The sequence below is a fragment of the Ylistrum balloti genome, unplaced genomic scaffold (assembly GCF_031769215.1).
Source record: "Ylistrum balloti isolate Yb309-2 unplaced genomic scaffold, AGI_CSIRO_Ybal_v1 Utg369690, whole genome shotgun sequence".
In the NCBI taxonomy this organism is placed as follows: Eukaryota; Metazoa; Mollusca; class Bivalvia; order Pectinida; family Pectinidae; genus Ylistrum; species Ylistrum balloti.
In genome coordinates this window covers 690,621-712,972 of record NW_026781926.1, presented here as the reverse complement: position 1 = coordinate 712,972, position 22,352 = coordinate 690,621, and the positions used below count along the sequence as shown (strand labels likewise).

The following is a 22,352-nucleotide window of genomic DNA, read 5'->3' as shown; positions in this document are numbered from 1 at the left end:
TCTCCCACTCACACCCCACTTCTGTCCCACTCACACCTTACTCCTGTCCCACTCACACCCCACTCATGTCCCACTCACACCTTACTCCTGTCCCACTCACACCTTACTCCTGTCCCACTCACACCCCACTCCTGTCCCACTCACACCTTACTCCTGTCCCACTCACACCTTACTCCTGTCCCACTCACACCCCACTTCTGTCCCACTCACACCTTACTCCTGTCCCACTCACACACCTTACTCCTGTCCCACTCACACCCAACTTCTGTCCCACTCACACCTTACTCCTGTCCCACTCACACCTTACTCCTGTCCCACTCACACCTTACTCCTGTCCCACTCACACCCCACTCCTGTCCCACTCACACCCCACTCCTTTCCCACTCACACTCATCTCTTGTCCCATTCACACCCCACTCACACCCCACTCACATCCCACTCCTGTCCCACTCACACCCCACTCCTGTCCCACGCACACCCTACTCCTGTCCCACTCACACCCTACTCCTGTCCCACTCACACCCCACTCCTGTCCCACGCACACCCTACTCCTGTCCCACGCACACCCCACTCCTGTCCCACTCACACCCCACTCACACCTTACTCCTGTCCCACTCACACCATACATCTGTCCCACTCACATCCCACTCCTTTCCCACTCACACCTTACTCCTGTCCCACTCACACCTTACTCCTGTTCCCACTCACACCTTACTCCTCTCCCACTCACACCCCACTTCTGTCCCACTCACACCTTACTCCTGTCCCACTCACACCCCACTCATGTCCCACTCACACCTTACTCCTGTCCCACTCACACCTTACTCCTGTCCCACTCACACCCCACTCCTGTCCCACTCACACCTTACTCCTGTCCCACTCACACCTTACTCCTGTCCCACTCACACCTTACTCCTGTCCCACTCACACCCCACTCCTGTCCCACTCACACCCCACTCCTGTCCCACTCACACCCTACTCCCTTCCCTCTTACTCCCCACTCCCATTTCAATCCCTTCCCACCCCCATACAACTCACATCCACTCCCTTTCCACTAAAATCCCACTTCTGTCCCACTCCCTCCCCATTCCCTTCCCACTCACACCCTACTCCCCTCCCACTCTACACCAACAAATAAATTTCAGTTGTTATAATGATTATGGTGGGGTAAAACTTTGATGCAGAGTACTAGATGGCAGTTCTGAGGGATTCTGATACTATGTGTTTGTGGAGATTTAAAGTGCTCAGCAACATGCACTCTCCAGACTTGCTTTACCATGAGACTCACACAGTTGACTAGACATACTTTTATTTTATTTCATATTAGTTTTTTTTCTAAAACAGCTGTCATATCTTTATCTATGAATGTGCACTAATGGATTTTTAAATATGCACACAAATGTCTTGGAGACATGAAACTTCTTCTTTAGGAACAGAATCAGAAGGTTTATGGTTGAATTTAAATGGGAAATAATTCCACAACTGACCTAACCCACCGCCTGTTGTCTTCTTCTAACTTCTGTTGCAAGACTTCTTGATCATCAAGCTACAGTAATCTGTATATGTATTTACTTCCCTGCAGTGGCACCTAATAACTCATACAGCTAGGCATGCATGGCTGTGCAAGTTACAGGCAGCAGCTATATGTAGGTAATGCCAGTTTCCTATCTACAATGAGTTTAAGGCTTTATAAACTATAGATTTTCTTCTTAGATTTAAAAAAAACAATGTCAATCAGTGTTCTGAAGTATTCATTATTGTAAACATCTAATAAATTTGACAGAAAGTGAAACTTTAATAAGTTGTTATCTCGTCAAATGGAGGCCTTGAAATGTATTTTTGTGAGCCTTGAAATACTAGAAAAGTCCCGCATAAATTCCACGTTGTTATTTGATATTACCGTAAGTAAGATATTGCTGTAGAAAAAAAAGACTAACATCAATAATGGGGAAAAAATCCTAATTAGACCATTTAGGTCGTGTAACGTCTAATTTTAATCAGATGGATGTGTGAGGATGATCCGGGGAGAGAATGTTTAGGTTGCTTCCCTTGAATTATTCAACCTGTTTCAGAGTTACTGTTCCTGATATTTTTTAAAACTGTTGACAAAAAAGTGATATTAGCATAGCAACAAAACGTACCCATAGAAAGAAGAAATGTGCGACTGTGAGAGGCTTCTTAGAATAGATTTAATATGTATTCTGTAACCTATATACAGGACAATGAGAAAGCAACAGACTCAACAGTGAAAGTGTCGCCTCTATCAATATTTACAATATTTTTGTATGTACAAATATGGCCAGGAATGGATACAGACAGAGATCATGTTTGATTTTATTAACCACATATCAATAATTCAGGGCCATCCGTCTTCCCAAGATGATGTAATTGTCCCAACAACACAAGGGTGGGCGAGTCAGCCCGACAGTCCAGTAGGTACGATGCTGTACACAACACGTAATGGACACAAGTTCACAAGAAATAACACTAATTTAATTTCAACATGCCGGCCCAGTGTATTATGCTTTCTTTTCACCTGATGGAGTTTGGGTTCAGGAAGGGCAATAGACCTCATAAAACCTTTATCTTTAAAAGAATGATTAAATCCAGGAAAATCAATTGCACATACATAGCCAATGAATTTTTAATGACTAAAATGCACAGTTAAAAGTCCACAAAAAGCAATAATTTCAACCTGTATGGGATACTGACACACTGGGGCCTATCCCTGTACCTGATGACCTCACCTTCTCCATCTTTAACAATAAGATTTTAATTTGCTATTTCTTAATAATTAATCAGCTGAATCATTATATCAACATTTGAACATTGTAATACCCTGATCCTATATCTAATGACACATTAGATGATAATATATGTGCCTGGGTCAGGCAAGTTTGTGGTTAGGGGAGGGACAGACTGCCCCCAGACAAGGGGGATCAGACAGGGATAAGTTAGAGATCTCAGCCCTTGGGGACAGGACCTAGGCAGCCAGGACCCCATCAATGGGAATCAGATCTAGAAGTTATGGCTTGGCTCTAAGCATGCACGTAAATATAACAAGATTTTAAATAGAACCTATATGTAAATCACCAAGATTGATATTCCCTTAGGTTTTAACAACCTCTATTGAAATTTACTTTATTTTGAAACTTTATTTTAAATAGTCTATTAGGACATGACTTTGACAGCCATTACCAGAAAGAGAAAATGGGACAAAACTAATAGATGTTCCCAAGATACTCAGTGTGGGGTTAAATTTTAACACATTTAGATCCATTATGTGGAATATCTGTAGGTTGCAAAAATATTTATTTAAAATAAAATCCAACAATTTAGATTTAATAAAACTCAAATTACATATAATTTATCAGATACTTACATCAGTAATTCTGTATCAATGCCAATAAACATAGTATATATAACATAAAGTTACAACTATGGATACCTCAAACACTAACAACAATTGTAAACGTTTGCTTTGTATGACAAACTGTTTTAACTACAAGCCATAGGACCACAGTCAAGATGCAAAGAGGATTGGTCAGGAAGAGTAACTAACAGGGATAATTCCATGGAAAATCCTGCTTGAGTAAAATCAAGGGAGAAACTAGATGTGTTGAAGTGACATCAATACCCCTGAGGGCAAACAAGAAGTTAGGGATTTTTTAGTGTTAATGGCTTTGTCAAAAGGTGAACTTGTGATTAAAGAAATGAAATTTATGTCCTGCCTGCAGAATCTGTAAAAAAATTGAAACTTACAATATTTATATTAAAAAGTCTTGATTCTGGAAAAATTAAATTGACCAGGACCAAACCAGAAGATGATCTACATATCTTTATTTTACAACATACCAAAGTACAGTTCAGTATCCGTAAAGATGCTTTTTTAAAACGGTTTTTCTTTTTTTATTTGTGTGTGAGTATTTTTGAGGGTAGAGGGGTTTAAGGATGGGGAGGAGGGAGATTTTTTTTCACCTTGAGGACATCGGGGAGATTTCGTTGTAGACTGCCTCCCTTCAGACAGTGGAACATTTGTTCTAACATCTTTCGTCTATCTTTGATATAGTCACCAATCGGTTTCAGCTCTTTCTCCAGGTCGAGGTCACTGTCCGGGTCATTTTCCGAGCTACTCCTCTTCGAAGACTGAAAAATAAATTGAATTTGAAAATTCATAGCTATCAATCTTAAATTTTCTGTGTGAAAATAATTACAATGAGTTGACCAGACGAGTTTGGACTGTAACCATTTAATTTACAGGAGGCAAGTGTTATATAATTGTGGCTGGCAGTCTGACACCCCAGATACCACACTTAATATCCCTCTGAAGCATGTCTGAGACTCAGATTCAGCAATTAATCCAAGTCTTACAGCTCTGCTGTGTCAAAAACAATTCATTCACTTTTAAAAAAAAGTCTGGAGACCAAGCTAAACGGTAGTACATGTGTTGAGCTTGACTTGGGGAGAAGGGACCGCCCCTGATTGGATGTGACATGTCCAAATTGATTCTATGATTTATACAGCGAAAAAAACAACTTATAAAACACATTCAGCAACTAGATTGGTCCATGCGCTACAGTGATAAACGACACATTTGTAACACTACTTATGAATGTTTTATCAAATGGTCAATTGGTATATTTCTTGTCTACAGTCCCACTAAAACTTATAATCTGGTAGATACTGGACATTGTTTTGTCAAAATTATTTCTAATCAGTGTCGTATCCATGCTTGAACCTGCTAATGTATAGAAGACATCACATCAAGCTGTCTGGTTACATGTAGAATTTTTATATAGATTTACACTTAACTCAGTTATATAGACTTTTAACGTATCATTTGCTGTCAATTTCCATTTTTACAGAGTATGATATAATTTTTACAAAAAGTGAGTGTCAAGTTAGTTCAAATTTCCTGATCTAAAGATTGAACAGAAGATGTGGGCTGGGAGATCCCTGAGGGATGGTCATTATGTCCTCAGCTATATCATGTGGTCCTTAACAACACTCAACAAGGTGCTGTGTGAGTTTTACTTTGTCACTGTATTTAGAGATAGTTCTCATTTAAGGCTAGTTTTTTGGATGTTTGTTTTTTAGGATTTCAGCTCTATTACAGATACTTGAACATATACATGGCATTCACTATTTTCATTTTAATTCTGACTTTAACATTTTTCTCACATCTTGATTCATATCTTCATTAATTTTAACAAATTTATCTTCAACATTTGAATCAGAATAATTCCTGTATTGGTAAGCTGTGTATGATGAATAATATAGCTTTATAACTTTGTCTAATTATTTCACATGAACAATTATATTCTTTTATTTCATGATAGCCCTAGACCTCTCAATTATTGCCAGACCTTACAATATTTTGTTATTGGGTTTTGCATGAACTAAACATTATTTTCAAGGCCAAATGTATATGTATTTTATAATTGTCAAGATCAGGTGTATATTTTATAAACTGTAAAAAAAAATATACTCTTGTTTCCATTAAGTATATTTAATCACTTTCCTTAATAAAACTTCTCAAGGATACCTGCGTGTCTTGTCTTCCAAACGTCGGAACTAATCAGACCTGATTTCACTAATTGTCGGCAGCGATAAAGAGTGTTGAAGACAGCATTTGATGTCAGAGAGTCTCATGTCTACATTCTATTTCATTTTGGAACCAACTCAGCTACTCCATATAATTACTGGGTTTTTTTTATTCAGTGTAAGTAAGAAGAAATCTGAGCATGCTCCTTATATAACTTGTAAACTTCAATCATGACCAAGAATATTGCTCTGCTGTCTTTTAACTGTTAAAGGGTCGATACTCTATGAAAACTCAAGAATCAGAGTGTTAAATAGCGATCGCTGCCTCTCACCACATGGTACGCAGATGTTATGCAATAGCAATGTGCGACTTCAGTGCATTTTTTTGAGTGTGCCTTAGAGCATGCTGTGCCTGTAATACACCACATCGTTTGTTACGACTAACCCTGACATCGTCACTTTACTGGTGAAGTTTGCAGTCATGGCGACAGTGTCATGGTGCCCTTATGACAGCTCCTTAATGTATACTAATAAACACCAAGAAAATGATTGCTAATATTGTGTAAACTCACTCTTGATGCTCGGCAATAAAGAAAGAGAATTACACCCTCTACTCTTCAACATCAAAAGGAACAGGCAAAAGCAAAGTTAGAAGAAATCAAAATTCTTCCAATATCTTCATATTGAGCAGATAATTTCTTCATAGGCCATGCAAGTTTATCTACTGCATATGCTAGGGAATCAAAATACTCATCAAGACAAGCTATTTCAAAAGACCTCTTACATCCTTTAGGAATCAACTTATTTTCACAATTGCATATAACAATTTATAGAAGTGTTGATGAGAAAAACACAACTGCCAAATAAAAAAATCTGTAAGAATCTAGTGAGTGTAGCCTGGGTATGTGTTGATGGGATGGCAGCATGTGTGTGTATGTGTAACAATATGAGATCCCAAACTTGTAATTAATCTCCTAAATTGACTTTGTTTTCCATTTCTTAGTTTCACTGATTTCAACCGCTTTTTCTTACTTTGTTACCAAAATCTTGGCACTGACAGAGCCCACCAATAATTACAGTATTTCTAGGCTGCAGAGATGTGCTTTTACCGTTTACATCTCCGGGCAAAACAAACATACAATCAAGTATGGGACCAAATGGTCTGGAATAAATGGGAAATGAATATTTCAGATATTTTCAAGGACATGGATTAGTTTTAACTATCAATGCATGTGTTTGAATACTCATCCAGCACATAATGTAATGTACAAACCATATGTTAGTGTAGATTTTATAATTAGTAAATTTTTACTATATTTTTCTAACTTTGAAACAACTTCACATCAAAAGATTTTTTTCATTCAAATAGAATCCAGCCTTATATTCTCTGTTTTGATGATGGTTGAGAAATTTTTCAGACAGAAAGAAAAACCTCTAGTAAACAAAGGATGTTAAAGAGAAATAAAATTAAACTTATAACCAGAGAGAGAAAACAACAGAGAAATAATGCTCTGATGAAAATACAATTAGCGAAAAGTGAAAAAATTAACAATTGGAAACAAAGAATATGATGGTCACCAGTCTTAGATACTTTACATGTAATATTGTTGTCACCTGTCTGTAAGGTGTTATAACTGTAATATTGTTGTCATCTGTCTGTAAGGTGTTATACCTGTAATATTGTTGGCATCTGTCTGTAAGGTGTTATACCTGTAATATTGTTGTCATCTGTCTGTAACATAGTATACCTGTAATGATGTTGTCACCAGTCTTAGATACTTTACATGTAATATTGTTGTCACCTGTCTGTAAGGTGTTATAACTGTAATATTGTTGTCATCTGTCTGTAAGGTGTTATACCTGTAATATTGTTGTCATCTGTCTGTAACATAGTATACCTGTAATGATGTTGTCACCTGTCTTAGATGCTTTACATGTAATATTGTTGTCACCTGTCTGTAAGGTGTTATACCTGTAATATTGTTGTCATCTGTCTGTAAGGTGTTATAACTGTAATATTGTTGTCACCTGTCTGTAAGGTGTTATAACTGTAATATTGTTGTCATCTGTCTGTAAGGTATTATACCTGTAATATTGTTGTCATCTGTCTGTAAGGTGTTATACCTGTAATATTGTTGTCATCTGTCTGTAAGGTATTATACCTGTAATATTGTTGTCACCTGTCTGTAAGGTGTTATACCTGTAATATTGTTGTCATCTGTCTGTAAGGTGTTATACCTGTAATATTGTTGTCACCTGTCTGTAAGGTGTTATAACTGTGATATTGTTGTCACCTGTCTGTAAGGTGTTATAACTGTAATATTGTTGTCACCTGTCTGTAGGGTATTTTACCTTTTGATCTATAATATAAGTTCACCTGATGAGATGGGTGGTGGTGACAAGTTTACCTGATGAGATGGGTGGTGGTGACAAGTTTACCTGACGAGATTGGTGGTGACAAGTTAACCTGAGGAGATGAGGCGTTATGTTTACCTGGGAACATGGGTAGTGACAAGTTTACCTATGGAGGTGAGAAGTGACAAGTTTACCTATGGAGGTGAGTAGTGACAAGTTTACCTGAGAACATGGGTAGTGACAAGTTTACCTATGGAGGTGAGTGGTGACAAGTTTACCTGAGAACATGGGTAGTGACAAGTTTACCTATGGAGGTGAGTGGTGACAAGTTTACCTGAGAACACGGGTAGGGACAAGTTTACCTATGGAGGTGAGTGGTGACAAGTTTACCTGTAGAGGTGAGTGGTGACAAGTTTACCTGAGGAGATGAGAGGTAACAAATTGAAATAAAATTACGATGTAAAAACAAAATATAAGAAACTTTTCTGCATGCAAGTGATGAAGCAATTTTAAAAAAATGAAATAAATATTGAATAATGATTTCTTTTTAATTATCTCTGGTTGACTTGACAGGTAACACAGAGACACCTGCTGATGATATCTTCTCCTTGCTCTTGAATACTGATATAAACACCTATTCTGTAGTTCCCTGGCAACAAAACTTCATCGTACCATTTATTAGTGTATTTCAAATAGCACTTTCATAAAATATTAAAGACTAAGATTGAATCTTCTTTCCTAACCGATGTATTCAAATTATCTCATGTGCACTTTACAAGGCTGTAGTTTCTGATTCAACCCTGATATAATGTTATAGTGTTATAAATGCTTTTCAGAATGGTGTTGGTGACTCGCTGCACATGCCTGCTTTTAGATTTTGCAAAGACTTAGCACCCTGGACAGAAAATTACATCTTGGGTATTTGATAAAAACCCCAAATTAACCAGCTGACAATTTTTCTCACCCATTATTGAATGTGCCTTAATGTGTAGAGAAACAGAGAGTGCTCACAGGATCCCTGTTTAGACAGTGTTTGACATTGAAATGATGAATGACCCTGAGAATTTACATACATTGGACAATAGATGACCAGTACAGTGTCATCAGGCTGACGTATTGAACGTCAGTGGTCAGTACTTGATTTATCCCCTAACATGTGATCTTTGTCCCTTGCTGTCAGGTTATGATCTGTTTTACAAATCACCTTGCTTTACCATCAAAAAATAATCTTTGTACTTTGGTATTTATTTGATAAGGCTTACAAGATCAAATGTGTATGACAAGTATGTAGCAAAAACATTATCTTTACGATTTAGCGTAAGTGAATATAGAATCTTTGTTGAAATCTTATTTCTAAATGCATAAAAAACTACAGACAAATTACCTCTTCACATTCTATTTCTGTCAGAAATGATTACAGTGTAGTTGTATAAGCCTTCAGAACACCAATATAAACAGTGCCGGTCTTTAGTTCAAGGAATGTCAAATCTGTGGCAATTTAAAGATTCAATCAATATAAACACAGTGGTGAAACATAAAAAAAGCTGATATATCACGTCTTAATGTTCCTCAATGTTCATATCCATTCTGCCATTATCACACTGTACAGTAAAGAAACTGATCACCAGTGACAGATAAATATCTACAGGCAACACAGTCATATCTGTACATGACATTAAGATTTGAAAACTGAAATTATTTAAGAATTTTAATGAAAAAGAAAACAAAAATCTCTGCAATCATATCTGTGTAATATATTAGTGATAGGAAGATTATTATACAAAATTGAGGTTTTTCTTGTAAAACCAATTTTCATGATCTAATACTTACCATAACTTGAGTTATATCATGTGAACATCAGGAAAGGTTGCCTAGTTACATGTATATGAGTGTTACCTAGGAAGGTTACCTAAAGATGTGTCTATGAAGGGTTCCTAGATATATATATATGAGGGTTACCTAGATATACATGTATGAGTGTTACCTAAATACATAGGTATGAGGTTTACCTAAATATGCATGTATGAGGGTTACCCAGTACCTATGTATGGGGGTTACCAAGATACATAGATATTAGGTTTACCTAGATATATATATATATATATATAGATATGAAGGTTACTTTGATACCTATGTATGAGATTTACCTGGAGATATTTATATGAGATTTGACTAGAGATACATGCATGAGTGTTACCAAGAGGCATGTGTGAGTGAAGGTTACCCCAATCCATATATGTCAGGGTTACCAAGCCATGTGTGAGTCTTAGGGTCAGATAGAGACATGTGTGTTAGGGTTACCAAGACACATGTTTGGGTAAGATAGAGACATGTGTGTTTGTGTTAGAAAGAGTCAACTGCATGTGAGGAATACCTAGAGACATGTGTCTGTGGGAAGAGTATCTCGAGACAGGTGAGTGAGAGTGTTACTAGAGAATGAACCAATATAAGAACATGAAGTACATACTATTCTTTATGTATGAAAATCTCGCATTATATTCAAAAGTCTGAATCTAAAACAACGACATATTATGATTACTTGTAATCTGTGAAAAGAACTGAATTCTTTATACTTCCATAGTTCCCAGACTATGTAATATTATTAGATCTGACAACTTTGTCCGTTTTTTAGAAGGCCCTGTAATCACAACCTGGTCGAGCTTCCTCAAGTTTTTGTTCTCACAGGAATAATGAGTTTTTAAAAGACTTCTTCAAAGACTAAGTAAGAAATTTGTATTTTACATTTAAGTGCTTTTTTCCAGTGACATTCCTAGAGCAGTTGTTAACACATTAAATTGACTATTGCAGGCGTGACAGCAAAGAAAAGCGGAAATCCATTTACTACACATGTCTGTAGGGAAGATGTGTGAGGTAGCACCGTACCAATGTGGATGTTATGTTGATGTCCCTCTACACAGCTGGAAAATCACTGCACAATTACACCTTCCTGCAGAGCTCCCTCTGCACTCTGACACAGCCTATAGAACTTATCATCACCTGTACAGGTATATCACTGCACAATTACACCTTCCTGCAGAGCTCCCTCTGCACTCTGACACAAACTACAGAACTTATCATCACCTGTACAGGTATATCACTGCACAATTACACCTTCCTGCAGAGCTCCCTCTGCACTCTGACACAGACTATAGAACTTATCATCACCTGTACAGGTATATCACTGCACAATTACACCTTCCTGCAGAGCTCCCTCTGCACTCTGACACAGACTATAGAACTTATCATCACCTGTACAGGAATATCACTGCACAATTACACCTTCCTGCAGAGCTCCCTCTGCACTCTGACACAGACTATAGAACTTATCATCACCTGTACAGGTATATCACTGCACAATTACACCTTCCTGCAGAGCTCCCTCTGCACTCTGACACAGACTATAGAACTTATCATCACCTGTACAGGAATATCACTGCACAATTACACCTTCCTGCAGAGCTCCCTCTGCACTCTGACACAGCCTATAGAACTTATCATCACCTGTACAAAAATATCACTGTCCAATTACACCTTCCCACAGACTCCCCTCACCACAAAACAACCTATTAGGACCCACCATCACCAGTACAAGAATAACACTGCACAATTACACTCCTGAAGAACTCCTCGTTAACCTCAACACAGCCTATAAGACCAACATCACCTGTACGAGATAATCACTGACCAATTAAACTCATTTTCGTATGTTTATTCTTTGTTGATTGTGTTGCTGTTATGTTGTCCTCAGTGTTGCGTTTGTACGGGCAATGTTTATATCACTGTTGAGATTCCGTAGGGGGGGAGAATGACCAGGTGAATTGCTTTCTATGAAGAAAGCATGATTATTCAGGTACAGATTACAGACTGTTATGAGTATTATTAACTTTTCTATGTTTATTTTGCTATTTGTTTTTGCCCATTTCTGAATGAATACCGTAGGTAAATAATTTGGCAACTGTGCACTTAAGTGATGCGTATCATTGGTTGTAATGTGAATTGTACTTGTTTAGGGATGGTATTTTGTAGTAATATTATGTAGTTTGCTGTTATTATCATTTCTGAGAAGTTGTATATGTAATACTAGTATAATTTGTAATAATGTCTCATGTCTATAGTGTAATCAGGTGGGGATGTGTGCATGATTGAAAAGTATGGAAACCTTGAGTGAACATACAATAGCTAATGTAGAGTCTCTATGATTTGCAATATAGTCAGACAGTCTGCACTATCTTCTTGGTGTTTTGTTCAACTTCATTTCCTATTATGTCAATGCCTCCACTAAGGTCATTATTTATTTCAGAGCCTCAGCTAGGATTCGAACTCGTGATCTCTGGCTTACTAGTCTGAGGCTCAACCGATCCAGCTAATGAGAAGTGCTTTCTAGCTGAGAGATATTTTACAGCTAGTGTTTTACCACAGTTATATCTGTTTTCTGCCATAGAATCCTTAGTAATGGTATTTCAGGGTATAAGTTCATGTTTATCTCAGATAAATTATAAGACTGAATGCTGTGTGATAGTTCACTTTGTAAATGGTACTTGTAATTATATTTAAGCTCCACCCAAGGGTCACTGATTATCATAGATAGCCTCACCCTTTCCCGGTAATCCAACAGCGGATAGTACCAGGAACTACATTCATGATCAGCAAGGCCAATTGTTTCTTCGTTGGAAAGGCAGACAGTTGAGATCATCTGTCTTGACAACGTGCAACTGGGAAGCAGATCTTCACTTCATGACCGTTTTCGGGTGCTATTGCGGTAGCATCAATTCTTCTACAAGAAGGAAGTGTGTATCTGACATTCTGTGTGGACAACAGAGTGAACACTTACTGTTCATTGTTTGGGGAACCTGTTCATTATACCTGTGTGGTACTTTTTCAGAGACTTTGCGTCCAGGAGCGTCAACTCAAATGACTCTCTTGTTTATCAGTCTTGTGTATGAATTCGTGTGCAAAAGAGCGTGTGTTATCTAGATTTGTGTTTTGTAAATAAATTGTTTACTGTTATTTGGTTAATTGTTTTCTATTCCTGGTTAATGGTCGAAACTCATCATATGTAATATACACATTCCTGCAATTCCTAATTTTTCAAGGAGTACAACACTAATATAGAACCAGCTTTAATTTAATGACTAATATCTTAAGAACTTTTTCTCTGGGTATTTCTACAAATTGCCTGTCAGTCAGCCTTGTGCATCAGATCTGACGGCAATGAAACAATTTTCTTTAACATCTGACATTTCAATTCTTTTTATGATTTTCTGTCCATTGGTTATAAATCAAAATTAGTCTGGGTTGAGCAATAAAACTATTAAAAACTGTCATCCTTGGTCGATGACAAAAGGGGGAGACAACTGCATCCTGTAACTAGAATTTTAAGCTCACACATCCAAGAAATAGAGAAAGTCATACATCAGAGAAGGACAACTAAGATTTAAATATTTTGTATGTGTCTACCATTTTCCATATTTTCCCATCTCCCACAACTCAAGAAATATAAAAGGCCATCAGTAAATGTCATTGCAAAGCTTAGTAAACACCTTAAGAGTTGTTTGAAAATGAAGTTGGTTTGGAGTTGGTCCAAGCGTGGAGTTTGTACAAGGCTTGCTGGTGTATTTATCACTGAGATGGTTAAACAGAGGGGCGTGGCCACTACTTATAGTCTGGCAGACTCACATGTAATAAGTAACATAGTCAAAAACATCTCGGCCAAACTTAACACACAAATTTATTTGTTAAGTCTCCACTGTTCTGTGGCTAAGATAATACAAGTTGTGTGTGTAATAAAACTAAAAACCAATTCTGGTGTAGGTTTTCTAGTGCTGCCAGGGTCTATGGGTGCATTCTCAATAATTATCAATATAATAATGCTGTAAATAAAGAACTCTGACATAGAAAACACATCCACAAACATTGGCACCAATTGTATAATTCACCTCTCTAACACTTGAAAAAAAGAAACAAGCATTAGACTATTAGGGAAGGTCTTACTGAAGTGAGAGTTATTGTGTACTTCTAATATCACACAAAAACCTTCCTGCAGGTCACCAATACCTAAATTTACAGACCAATGGTTTCTTTCTAGGCTCAAATTACACCAAAACATTCCTTGGGTAAGATTATTTAGCAGAACAATGATAGAATTAGCCAGGAAACATATCTGAATGTCAAAACTATCAGTAACAACCAAGTAGAAATCTAAGTGAAATATCAACTAAAATTATGTCTAACTGGAGCCATTCAATCCTGAACGAATAGACAATCTGTTCTTATGTCATCTCGGAAGAAATGGAAAAGATTCTGGTCAGTTCTCACGTCAACTGGCCATAAAAAAGAAAGGTTCTGGTCAGTTCTGATGTCAACTGGCCAGAAAAAGGAAAGGTTCTGGTCAGTTCTCATATTGACTGGTCAGAAAAAGGAAAGGTTCTGGTCAGTTCTCATGTCAACTGGTCAGAAAAAGGAAAGGTTCTGGTCAGTTCTCATGTCAACTGGTCAGAAAAAGGAAAGGTTCTGGTCAGTTCTCATGTCAACTGGTCAGAAAAAGGAAAGGTTCTGGTCAGTTCTCATGTTAACTGGCCAGAAATAGGAAAGGTTCTGGTTAGTTCTCACATCGACTGGTCAGAAATAGGAAAGGACTGGTCAGTTTTAACGTCAACTGGCCAGAAATAGGAAAGGACTGGTCAGTTCTAACCTCAAATTGGCAGAAACAGCTTAATTATCATACACTTCTTGTGTCAAAATGGCCAAAATAGGAAAGATTGTGGTCAATTCTGTTATCATTTGCTCAATATTGCATAGCAGGTATATGTTCCACTATTTCATAATACCTCTTGATGTGCATCATAGCAACCTTGACCCCAGTACACTAACCCTTATTTCCCTAGGTAACCCTTTGATTGTCCCGTTATGGAATCTACATGTATGATGACTGGCGCTAGAAACGGAGATCAGCTCAGTAGCTGTCAAATTAGTTCCATATTACACATAAAATATTAGTCATATATCAATGAACATGCAATCAGCTGTTAAAGTTTAATCTGATTTAATTTTAGGTCTAATCAATTTTGTCTGGGGATATCATTTATTCTCTGTGATGTGGGAACAGGCACCATTAGCTGGGAAACACCGTGAAATTTACATAGTTTTTATTTTTCTAATAAAATATTTATAACCTTGTTTTTCAGATTATGATGTCTATTTCTAAAAATAATGATCCTTTAAAATAGCTATCGGTTAAGAATGAAGATTTCTGTATAAGACAAGGTCTTAATTTGATTAAGATCATCAGTGTAACACACATTACACTGTAGAATATCACTTAAATACACTACATCATCAGTGTAACACTACATCATCAGTGTAACACTACAGCATCAGTGTAACACACATTACACTGTAGAATATCACTTAAATACACTACATCATCAGTGTAACACTACAGCATCAGTGTAACACTACAGCATCAGTGTAACACACATTACACTGTAGAATATCACTTAAATACACTACATCATCAGTGTAACACTACAGCATCTGTGTAACACACATTACACTGTAGAATATCACTTAAATACACTACATCATCAGTGTAACACTACAGCATCTGTGTAACACACATTACACTGTAGAATATCACTTAAATACACTACATCATCAGTGTAACACTACAGCATCAGTGTAACACACATTACACTGTAGAATATCACTTAAATACACTACATCATCAGTGTAACACTACAGCATCAGTGTAACACACATTACACTGTAGAATATCACTTAAATACACTACATCATCAGTGTAACACTACAGCATCAGTGTAACACACATTACACTGTAGAATATCACTTAAATACACTACATCATCAGTGTAACACTACAGCATCAGTGTAACACACATTACACTGTAGAATATCACTTAAATACACTACATCATCAGTGTAACACTACAGCATCAGTGTAACACACATTACACTGTAGAATATCACTTAAATACACTACATCATCAGTGTAACACTACAGCATCAGTGTAACACACATTACACTGTAGAATATCACTTAAATACACTACATCATCAGTGTAACACTACAGCATCAGTGTAACACACATTACACTGTAGAATATCACTTAAATACACTACATCATCAGTGTAACACTACAGCATCAGTGTGACACACATTACACTGTAGAATATCACTTAAATACACTACATCATCAGTGTAACACTACAGCATCAGTGTAACACACATTACACTGTAGAATATCACTTAAATACACTACATCATCAGTGTAACACTACAGCATCAGTGTAACACACATTACACTGTAGAATATCACTTAAATACACTACATCATCAGTGTAACACTACAGCATCAGTGTAACACACATTACACTGTAGAATATCACTTAAATACACTACATCATCAGTGTAACACTACAGCATCTGTGTAACACTACAGCATCAGTGTGACACTATAGCATCAGTGTAACACTACAGCATCAGTGTAACACACATTACACTGTAGAATATCACTTAAATACACTACATCATCAGTGTAACACTACAGCATCTGTGTAACACTACAGCATCAGTGTGACACTATAGCATCAGTGTAACACTACAGCATCAGTGTAACACACATTACACTGTAGAATATCACTTAAATACACCACAGCATCAGTGTAACACTAGAGCATCAGTACACTAGAATTTCAATGCAGTATCATTACAACACTAGAATATCAGTTTTATATCTGTGTAATACACACTAGAATATCAGTGTAATACACACTAGAATATCAGTGTAATACACACTAGAATATCAGTTTGATATCAGTGTAATACACACTAGTATCAGTACATTGTACATACACTAGAATATCAGTGTAATACACACTAGAATATCAGTGTAATACACACTAGAATATCAGTTTGATATCAGTGTAATACACACTAGAATATCAGTTTGATATCAGTTTAATACACACAAGAATATCAGTTTGATATCAGTGTAATACACACTAGAATATCAGTTTTATATCAGTGAAATACACACTAGAATATCAGTTTGATATCAGTGTAATACACACAAGAATATCAGTGTAATACACACTAGAATATCAGTTTGATATCAGTGTAATACACACTAGAATATCAGTTTTATATCAGTGAAATACACACTAGAATTTCAGTTTGATATCAGTGTAATACACACAAGAATATCAGTGTAATACACACTAGAATATCAGTTTTATATCAGTGTAATACACACTAGAATATCAGTTTGATATCAGTGTAATACACACAAGAATATCAGTGTAATACACACTAGAATATCAGTTTGATATCAGTGTAATACACACAAGAATATCAGTGTAATACACACTAGAATATCAGTTTATATCAGTGTAATACACACTAGAATATCAGTTTTATATCAGTGTAATACACACAAGAATATCAGTGTAATACACACTAGAATATCAGTTTGATATCAGTGTAATACACACTAGAATATCAGTTTATATCATTGTAATACATACAAGAATATCAGTGTAATACACACTAGAATATCAGTGTAATACACACTAGAATATCAGTTTGATATCAGTGTAATACACACTAGAATATCAGTTTATATCAGTGTAATACACACTAGAATATCAGTTTTATATCAGTGTAATACACACAAGAATATCAGTGTAATACACACAAGAATATCAGTTTTATATCTGTGTAATACACACTAGAATATCAGTGTAATACACACTAGAATATCAGTTTTATATCAGTGTAATACACACAAGAATATCAGTGTAATACACACAAGAATATCAGTTTGATATCAGTGTAATACACACTAGAATATCAGTGTAATACACACTAGAATATCAGTTTTATATCAGTGTAATACACACAAGAATATCAGTGTAATACACACAAGAATATCAGTTTGATATCAGTGTAATACACACTAGAATATCAGTGTAATACACACTAGAATATCATTTTATATTGGTGTAATACACACAAGAATATCAGTGTAATACACACTAGAATATCAGTTTATATCAGTGTAATACATACAAGAATATCAGTGTAATACACACTAAAATATCAGTTTGATATCAGTGTAATACACACTAGAATATCAGTTTATATCAGTGTAATACATACAAGAATATCAGTGTAATACACACTAGAATATCAGTGTAATACACACTAGAATATCAGTGTAATACACACTAGAATATCAGTTTTATATCAGTGTAATACACACTAGAATATAAGTGTAATACAGACTAGAATATCAGTTTGATATCAGTGTTATGGAATAACAGTGTAAAACAAACTAGGGCATCACTTTAATAGACACTAGATGACAGTGTAATATATAAGAGATGGACTGATGTAACACAAACTTTAACAGACACTAGATGACAGTGTAATATATAAGAGATGGACTGATGTAACACAAACTTTAACAGACACTAGATGACAGTGTAACATATAAGATATGGACTGATGTAACATAAACTTTAATAGACACTAGATGACAGTGTAATATATAAGAGATGGACTGATGTAACATAAACTTTAATAGAAACTAGATGACAGTGTAATATATAAGAGATGGACTGATGTAACATAAACTAGATGATTAAGTTTAAGATTGTTATCACCAGTAGTACAGCTATAAGGCCTCCTGTGTGTTATATAACAATCTGTCCAATCAGATTTCTGTAATAGAATATATCGCCTTGGAGACAACTCCTCGTATTGTATTCTCCACCCTGCAGTCCACAAAGGACTGTAATTAGGGTACTTGTAAGGTTACCAGGTTACTAATTGTAGCCTATCACACAGGGAAGGCCTATTTGAAAATTTTAATTAAACAAAACGACTGCTTACCTGGTCGAGCAGGTAAGGTAATTTGAAATATTTGCAATATTTATCAGCAATAGATATTATAAAACATCTGTCTACTGCCAGCAGCATAGTCCAGACCAATCACATCTTCATCAGCAGTAATTACAGGGCAACACTAATTCATACTGTCCAATTTCACAAACCTTTGTCCATTGCTACAATTCATTGAATTTGTTTTTGTAGAAAAAATATCCTTCTATTGAAGCTTGTTACTTTGCTTGAAGAAAATTATCCTCAATTTTTTAATCATCAATATAAATCCCACTCGTTAAAAACGAATTGAGAATTCTATTAAAAAGCTGAATGTTTGAAACTTAATACTGGTTTTATTGCCTAGGTTGGCTACCTTGCAGGTGGTCTCCCATCCACAGCATAAAAGTAATTGACACATTAAAATCTTAAAGCCATTCTTTCAATTTTTTTTGCAACTAAAATTGATTCCTGAAATTGCCATCAATAATGCATACCAATTTCAACCCAAGTTGCCATTATCAAAAATTGATGTCTTTGTGTTTGGCATTAAAAAAGGGCATTGATTTTTGTGGTGGTTGGGTCCTCTCGCTGGACACAAAGACCATTTTACATTTGCTGCAAATTATCTCAGGAGGCATTTTAAAAATTAAATTGCTGTAACCGGCCAGAAGTTTAGATGATTAGGAAGCCTTGTAACTCGACAGCTGGCAAAATAAATGGCGGCCGCTGAGAAACAAAGATGACTCGAAACCATCAACTTAAATTAGATCAAACCGATGGCTTTATTTAAATTTCACAATCAATTCAAAGGAAGTGAAGATGTCAAATTCTTTACAGAAACAATGACTCATTCCAGCTATGACACACGTATCAAAATTACAAAAAAGGGAAATGAAATTTCAAATAAAACCACTAATTCGCCATAATTAGAATCTAAATTGAAGTTTTGCATTCTCTCAAAATTCTAATGCTGGCACTCAGGATGTCTTGAAATATGGCAATTACAACAAGAATTAATCTAATCTCTATGAAGAATTTGTGTGTGTGTAATCTGTCATATTTCGTGATTCACAGCGAATCTTGTTACAAGAAACACAATCGTGATTTAAGTGCCGACTTGTAAGTCATTTTTCCTCGTTGTTCCTCTTTTGGTGCATTACATAACCAGAGCACATGTCCTCACTCTTTCATAGCTGATATGCTGCTTGCAGGAGTCAAAAGTCATGTTCAAACCCCACAGGACCAAAAAATCAGCAGTTTTGAAATGCTTAAATGATGGTAGTCTTTCTCGCTGTCATGAAACTAAGTCAAATCAATTTCAAATTTAAGTGCCAGGTGTCAATTAGACATGGCAGACAAAACCTTGTTTGGCATAAAATTTCATACACAATTTCCCCACACTTCACTCAATTTTAAACATAATCCATTTTGACAGTAGCTGCCAAAGTTGAGATGAGAGTATTGTGAGCCTGATGCAACTGGTACTGCAATCCAGCGTCCGCAGCCCTGCACCCAATGAAGGAACCTTGTGCTGATAGCTCGTGTCGGGTTGTCTGTCAATTCCTAAAGAGTTAAAACTTTAAGGGAAGAGAATTTATTGAGTTTTATTGCCTGGTCCCATACGGGATGATAGTGCTGCAGCTCTGCTTGTCACCAAGCTTCTGTAAGTGGGTCTGACACTCGCCTCAAGGCTCTACTCTAACATTCCATTTACTCTATTCTGTTCATGTAAGAAACTTAATCTAACAAATTTTCAATTTTTTTTTTATTCCATTGAAAAATTGAAGGAGAGAAAAAAAGACGAAACTGGTGAGTGATTTAGATTTATCGCTGCTGGTTTAGGTGGGAGAGAAAACAATTGTTAAATGTTCATTGACAAAGCATGTAAGGGGTGAATGACAGAGCCACCATCAGCCTGTCTAGTCAGGCGCGCGGCACTGCACCGACAGCCTGCTGGAGTGCACTTTAAATTGTTAGCAAGCAAAATTCACGTAATCAAAGAGAGCGCTTCGACATTGGTTTCAAGGCATCGTTCAAAGGTATTGGAAGAGAGCAAGTTTTAAAGCGCCTGAAATTTTACTTGTAATCTTCACAGAACTGAAGTGCATGATAGCACTTTAGTTTCGACTTCCAATACGAAATTTGGTGTTCTAAGTTAGAATTATTTTGTAATAATATTCTCTGAGGACTGTAGGATTGCATGTATTTGGAGAGAGCATTTGAGGCAGGAGACATATAGTTACAAGGTGTATGTCAGGCATTCCATGAGTCACAGAAGCAAATGACAATCACTGGAATAAACTTGTAGAATCCAGACAAAACACAGGATTTGAGCACTTTAATGTGAGGGAGCATTAGAAATGGGCTATAATTTTCAAACTCCATCTCTCTGTGGCAGGCGAATTGCAAGGAAGTCCTTTACTCCATTTTGTACCTTATTACATAAGTACCAAGGAATTGAAATGGAGAATAGAAACAATTTAGACGGGCTGGCCAAATCGGACTGCTCGACCGATGCTACACTCCAGACATGCTCAAACACTTGGTGTGTTAATATCCTTGAAAAAGGGGAAATGGACAAAATTAATGAAATTTGCGGATTTTTTCTGGAATAAAGCCCCATTACCCAAGGAGTAATTGAGGCAGTGTTTGAATTGTTGAAATCCCTGCTTCTTGGTATAATTTCATTTGTCTGACTTAGGAAAAAATGTCTAGCATCAAACACTCAATAACACATTGGAACAATGTCAAAAGTTACAGGTTTGCCAAATTCATCCTGCCAAATCTTAGACCAAAAACTATTTTTCATTACAAAAGAAAACAAAATTTGAAAAATAAATCTCCTTAGAAAAAATATGTAAGAGATGCAAATTGATGACAAAGACAAATTTCTAAAAAATCTTGGATGTACATGTTATTCAAGATAATTTTCATTAATTTGATATCTACATTTCTAACAATACAGTCTTTCAGCTCATTATATTAGTGATCTTCCAAACTATGGTCAAATAACAAAGTAACAGTATCTTTCTCACAAAAGTTGACCCAATCACAAAAACCTAAATATGATCTATACCCCAGCACACTTTGCAGTAATTTTTTCCTAGACAGAAATATGCGTTGAAATGCACATGTTTTCTCTGTATTTCACACACATGAGACTTTTGGCAAAAGCCTATGCTACAATAAATCCTGTTCTAAGTAAGCAGATTTGTGATTGGTTTTGATGCTTTGATGCATTACAATATTAACACAATCATGCAGCTGTGAAGTGGACAGTTTCCTTAGGTGAAACAATTTTGTTGTTCTGTTTTCTTTGTTGTCATGCTGATTGTCTTTTCAAAAAAATTGTAAAAAAATCGATAATATACTTCTTTCCGTCATATTTATGTATCATATTGAAGAGATCAACACGAAGAATTTTGTAGTGGAAGTGTTAACATTTCTTATGCAGGTGTTGGGGTGTGGTTTAGGCTCACTTTTTATCAAGTAAAATCTCAGTGAAATATTTCACTATTACATCATCAAGTGATGTTGAATTTGATATTTT

At 36.2% G+C, this 22,352-nt stretch overlaps 1 protein-coding gene across 1 annotated transcript in view; it reads right to left on the bottom strand.

Moving 5' to 3' along the window:
• Positions 1-22,352, bottom strand: part of LOC132565079 (caspase activity and apoptosis inhibitor 1-like) — a 97,583-nt gene that overhangs the window by 74,581 nt on the left and 650 nt on the right. Inside the window, exon 2 of the mRNA XM_060229685.1 lies at positions 3,979-4,146. Within this exon, the coding sequence (XP_060085668.1) occupies positions 3,979-4,146 (168 nt within the window). The remainder of the gene's footprint in view (positions 1-3,978; positions 4,147-22,352) is intronic.